At 45.6% G+C, this 6,295-nt stretch overlaps 1 protein-coding gene across 1 annotated transcript in view; it reads right to left on the bottom strand.

The window, feature by feature from the left end:
• Positions 1 to 539: 539 nt before the first annotated feature.
• Positions 540 to 6,295, bottom strand: part of TPD52L2 (tumor protein D52 like 2) — a gene marked incomplete at its 5' end in the record, with an annotated part of 15,416 nt that continues 9,660 nt past the window's right edge. The window contains 3 exon segments of the mRNA XM_008634427.2: positions 540 to 2,285; positions 2,499 to 3,802; positions 4,176 to 4,202. Of these exon segments, the coding sequence (XP_008632649.2) occupies positions 3,757 to 3,802; positions 4,176 to 4,202 (73 nt within the window).

Below are 6,295 nucleotides of genomic sequence, written 5' to 3'. Positions count from 1 at the left end.
CTCCCAGCTCCAGCCATCCATCCATGGCTCCCCCCGTGCCGTGCTGTTTGACTGCCAGAGCTTCCATGGAGGCAACTGATTCATGCTGCCAAGCCACACCAGCACCACAGCTGCAGCTTTTCCACATTAGAAGTTTCTCCCGCCTCAGCTCCCACTGCCAAGGTCACTGCCAGGACTGCAGTCCCACGCTCCCAGATCAGGAAAACAGCGTGAGGAAGTTTGGAGTTCACCTGCAGCCCCAGCGATGGAGTTTGCAGCTACCCAGCCCCGAGCACAGGCACAGCTCGGGAACCAGCTTGGGAACAGTGTCCAGCATCTTGGAAAGGAAATATCAGACTGTAAATATTATTTAGTACATTCCTTCATGAGAGAGCATCCAGAGAGCCAGCAGACAAGAAGCTACAGGGATAGGATGGAATATTTCCGTTGCTTCTCACCTCACACTGCTGCAGGCAGTTGATATTTACCTGACGAGTTTGTAACGTGCACCCAAGAGAGGATTTCAGTGCTGTTAGACAGAACAAGACAAAGACATTCACCCCATTTTCTCCCAAAGGAATCCTTTATTGACAAGTTTCATCAGTCTTTATCTTAAAGAGAAACAGTTCCATACCCAAGCTCCTGCAGTCTCCATTTCACTGGCTCTGTTCCTCACAGGGAGGCCAGTTCCAGTCAAACGAAGAATGCCTGTGAACAACACTCTACACTCTACCTACGGCCTAGTACATCTGCCCACTAACATCTCATCCCATGTCCCCAGGTCTGCAGAGGGAGGGGAGCAGGGGTGGGGGAAATGGAGATTAATCAAATCAGTGTCAAAACTTGCTTCTCTAAAGGATCAGAGGCAGTTCAGTCCCTCCGGGGTGAAACCACTAAAAACTACCCAGATATGTACATAAGTTTAAAGACCTGAGTAAGTCCCACTTCGCCTCTAAGGCACAGAATTGCTCACTCTAGGTATTTCTACGTGGAGGCACCTTGCCTAGAATAAGATCAGGCCTCTAGAAGAAAACTTGGAATTTGTCAGCTCCTGAGCAATGAAGTTGGACATCAAAAGAGCAAAACATCCAGCCCCTGGAGGGACTGGGTGAGCGCCATGACTCTCTGCCAGTTTTGTAAAACAAAATTAGAGTTGGGGCTTTCAACTTAGAAACCCATCCAGTCACAGCCAGATGTACCAGCTGGAGGAGCCCTCGGAGAGCAGAGCAGAGTCCCTCCAATGGTATCCATATTCCAGCCTTCAGAAATTCCTCCTCCAAAACGAAGGGATAAGCTGAGAAGGGAGAAGCAAGTTTCATACACTCGGGAAACAGAGTGCACCACTGAATTTAACACAAGAACTGGCTTTATAAACATGCTGCTATGACTGCATGATGCAAAACTCCAGTGCTCAACAACCAGCTTTAGAACCCTTGCAGTCTTCTCTACAGAAAATAAATCATAAACAAGTAAAGCGTAAGGTGATGTAAGGCTTGCAATTCAGCTTCAGAGTCCAAGGGAGCATCGCCCTAATATGATGCCAAAGCTTTTTGTTTGTTTGTTTTTAAGCTTTATTTCTTTAAAGTTCATTGCATTTAAAAATAAAGATTCTTAGTTTTGTTAAAGCTAGAGCATTAGTGTAACAACGAGGCAGCTGCTAAGTGAAGTTTACCTTTTAGGAGCCCAGGAAAAAACCCAACTGTTTACCATTTACCCGACAGCTCCAATGAGAGCCAGAGAAAACAGTAACAGGAGAAGCCTGCAAGCTCCCAGAGTAGCCCACACAGAGAACAGAGCCAGAAGCTGAAGCTAAGGTACCCATGCACTTGGCTTCTCCAGTTACTGCCCTCCTCGTGCTGCTCAGGGCTATGTATCTGCTCCAAGCTCTGTCAGACACGGGAAAACTGTTCTCATCTACAGCAGTGGCATTTCTGAGCTACTTTAAGGAAACTCCAGCTTACACGCTCTCCCAAAAGGACAGCAGTGATACATTTAATCTACAAACTTTAGTGTAAAATATCATTTGTGTACAAAACTTTGCATTCTCTTTATTTGACTTGGATCCAGCAGCAGTGTCTATGAATGAAGGATGGATCTCTCCTGACTGGCTCTCAGCCCCTTCTTGGATTCGCATGTTGTTGCTGTGGTGAAGGTTTGGGAGGGAGGGGGCTCTTCCAGTTGTGCACAGCCGTGCAAAGACACATCCAGGTCTAGAAGGGAGCGTTGTCTTGTGGAGGCTTGTCCCCAGCTCCAGAGGGGGAGTGGAGGCCGTCAGTGCTGTTTTCCCTGCTGCCCACCACTCGGGACTGGAAGGAGAGAAGAGAGTGAGGACAACAAGAAAGCAGCACTGGGAATACCAAGTCAATTCCCCCTTGTCGAGGTCACCTACTGTAGCCAAGACTTCACATATCTGAGAGGCCATTTGCCCGAATACTAGTCTACAAGAAAAACATTGCAGAAATTAAAGTTTCTGCACAAGGCTTCACACGCTGTGTTTACACGACAAAGCAGACTGTTACCTTTATGGTCCCAACTCTATCTTCAAAGGACTTGAAGGTTGCAGAATTCCTTGAAGAAAGAAGAGGGGAGAAAGAAACAACAAATCAAGACAAGTTAGTTCTTAACCATATCAAATGGCACAGTGTGACTGGGCTCTGTGGCTGTTCCCCTGCAGTGACACCATCACCCAGAACACTTCCAGCTCCTCACAGCCTTTGGCACAAATCTCTCAGGCACACCAGGCAAGAACACCACATCTAAACTCTGAAGGAAAACATTTACACCACGTGCAATCTATTCAATTGCTCAAGCTAAAATGTTGAGGGAAACAAGCCCTAGTTCACTGGGGAATCAAGGCACAGTAAGTAGAGAAGAAACCAGCTCTTAGCTTTAAAAAACTTCCAACTGAAAACATTTTGTTTTAAATAGTGGAAAGGAAAGCTGAGAAAACAAAGGCTTCGGTTTCCTGTATCACATCCCATGGGGAGAAAGGGCAAGGGCCACGTAACTGCACCTATCAGCAGCTTTATTTCTACAGGGGTGATCATTTGCATCAGAAAATGCTCATGAAAATCACAGGTAATGAATTAATCAGAGCATTTCATATTTCTAGCAAAGAAAACCAGGTCAGTTGTTTGACAACCCAACAAGCTGCTTCACTGGCAAAGGATTTCAGGGAGTGCTCTGTACTGAGCTGCCAGACCAGGCAATTACTCATAGAGCTGCTTCCCCAGGCCAGGCTGTGGGAGCGCTGGGGCTGGGAGATGACTCGCCTCATCTCAGTTATTTTTGTTCCAAGGAATTGCTTTAGATTTGCAGCCATAAAATAACCTCCACTGATCTGGAAAGAGGATGAACAGAGAGTTCTGTGGGCCTTGTCCAGCCCTGGCAGTCACTTCTCCTGCAAGGCACCCTGAGGGAAGGCCGAGGAGAGGGTTCCCGTTAGGATTCACCGTGGTATCAGCAATGGCTGTGCCATACATTGTGACAGAACTGTAATCCTGCCCTTCAGGGACCTCTGAAAGCTGCAAGCTTCAACCAAACTTTGGTAGAGGTGCAACACTGCACTTAGTCCAAGAAAAGACAAGTGCTAATGACCTTAAGAGATATTAAAAAACCCTTTAAGTAGTCAAACTGCAGGCTGTGGTTAATCCATGCTTGGAGAGGGGCCTGCTTGAGAAAGGAGCCGGTTGCACAAGTCAGAACAAACCCTCCAGCAGTGATGGAGGCAGCTGTCCTCCCCCCAGCCCCACTCAGGATACACAGGCATGTGCTACATTACCTCATGGCTGGCATACTTATCGAGTGGCGGATGGAGTAGCCGCTGCTCGGAAGCATTCGGGACAAGGAGGAAAAAGTTAATGACAATTTGACACTCTGCAAAAGCAGCCTAACCCCGGGTCTGAAGCACTCCCTGTCCACACACAGGCTGCTGTGGACAACCCAAGTGGTAGGAGCCAGCCCTCTCTCCCCTTATTGAACAGCTGCAGCCCAGAATTAGTTTTCCAGACACAGGATGGCCAATATTTAACTGCAACTGTGATACAAAAGTCAATCCCAGGGCATTGGTTTGTTGTAGATTTCTCAATCTGTGTCAAGAGTTTAGGTAAGGCTTAAATAACCAGCTTCCCCTTTAAAGTCTGCAAGGGCCTGGCACAGAAACAAATGCTCTTTTAGAGCCTTGAACAGTATCTTACCTAAGGGAATGTGAGATGGAGTGAGCCCTGGGAGAGGCCACAGGCAGCAGAGAGAAAAAGGAAGAAATGGTCAGAAACTTGTGCAGAGTTAAACACCAAATGCAGGGACACGGTCACAAAATCATGGGACAGCAAAGTCAACTACCCAGGAGGAAGCCTCTCAAAATAAATCACAGGAGCAAGCAAAAAAAATGCTTTTCATTAACTCCAGACAAGCTGTTTCCCTAAGAGCAATAACACCACCTACATCAACTTAGAACCCAGCTGGGAAGGGGAAGGAGTAGATGTGCAACAGCAAACCAAAACATTTTACCTACCCCCATCCATTGCTTTCCCATGGGTTTTTTAAGCATTTTTTTCTAAACTGAAGGTTTTACAAAGCACCAGCTATATTGCTAGAGATACCTCCTTCCCCCATTTCCCCCGTGGTCTCTCACACAAAGACAGCATTGCTCAGACTTCCGGTGAGGACTTGTGTAAGGGCAACCTGCAATGGATACCTGCACGTTATCTTGCCAAGCCTGCAAATCTCAAAGTTACAGCTCAAACAACAAATGCATTGCAGGCTAATAAAGATAAGATTAAAGGTATCATGTTTACCCTGTAACTTGGTTGCCCATTTTTAGGCTGGGATTTTGCAATACAGTAGCATCTCAGCAGTCTGAAACAACAGACTGAGGTTTCCTACTTCTATTAGGAAGATTACCAGGATGCTCTAAAGGAGCTTCTCCTGCCAGAGCAGTGTTTTATTCCACTTAAATATAATTTTTGTCTCTGCAGCAGGAAGCAGTCATGGCAAGCTGGATGTGAAGTACTTGGCAACGAGTACAAGGGCTTTTCCTAACAGCCAGAGCAAAGATGTTGGGCTCTGTGGTTTCATTTCCCCATATATCCAAGTCAGCTCTTTGGCAGGGCAGATCCTTGAAATGCTGCCTTTGCATGTGAATAAATTAACTTTCTACTTACTCTTGCGTAAAGGAGAACAACACAGATAACACATCCATGCACCATGCTGCTCCATACAGAATACCACAAGCACTGGTTTCTTGTTCAGTATCTTGGCCTGGACCTAGCAGTAACCCTTTTCCTCCTTCCATAAGGATTGAAAGTTTACCTAAATTCCAGAATCTGCAGGCACTTCGGGTTCAGGCTAACATTTCATAATGAATTTGCTTGTAGCATTATGTACAGCAGCAAACTTCATCAGACACCATGAAGTGCACAGGTGTACAAACCCACAAGGCAACAAAAAGAAAACACTTCAAAGTCTGCAGTTTACTGGGATCAGTAAAATGCAGGAACAGAATGTCTAAAAGCCAATTTACTTTTTAACTGTAGGTGGAGATAACAGAGACATCTGAACAGGCCAAGACTTTAAAATATCCCACCCACTAAGGTACGTTTTCTCCCCTCAGAGTAATCCAGTAGAGCATTAATGCAGCAAGCACACGGTTACAGCATTAACTTCCCAAGGTTAAAATCCACACACCAAAATTATTTTGACCAGAATACAACAAGTCTAAAGATTTAACATGTTACTTGTATTTAAAAGCAATTTGGTCCAAGCATTTTTAATGGAATTAGGCCCACGCCCTCAGTGTGTGGAGGCTCTGTCCCATTCATCACGCCTTCCTTGCATCTATCAACCGGTGAAGGCTGACTAAACAAGGAAATCTCCTCTGTTATCTCAACACTTCCAGTGCTGGAAAATAAACTCGCTTTACAAGTGAATTTGTAGTGGAAGAAAGAAAAATAACAGAGTACAGTAATGGAGGTCAGTGTAGCCTACAAGGCCTGTAACAGAGATTTCTCTGGGAACAGAGATCATCCCACTCGTTCAGAGCAGTGATCACAGCAATACAACAGACTTCACTCCTCATCAGCTCTGATCACATATCAGAACACCAGAGTTCACCTGGCAAGGGTGAAAAGTGGGACAGTTCCTGCAAAACCTTATGCTCAGAGTTAAACCTTCTTCAGAATCAGAAATAGGAAGACTTGGATGCAGCACAGGAGATCGAAGTCTGTTTATATATGCAGAGAAAAACTGAAAGTCTTAAAAAAAATCATTACTGTGTTCCCCCACAGGGCCACATATACAAATACTGCTGAAATAACTT

The sequence above is a fragment of the Corvus brachyrhynchos genome, unplaced genomic scaffold (genome assembly GCF_000691975.1).
Source record: "Corvus brachyrhynchos isolate BGI_N302 unplaced genomic scaffold, ASM69197v1 scaffold10, whole genome shotgun sequence".
In the NCBI taxonomy this organism is placed as follows: domain Eukaryota; kingdom Metazoa; phylum Chordata; class Aves; order Passeriformes; family Corvidae; genus Corvus; species Corvus brachyrhynchos.
This window is presented reverse-complemented; position numbering and strand designations above follow the sequence as displayed.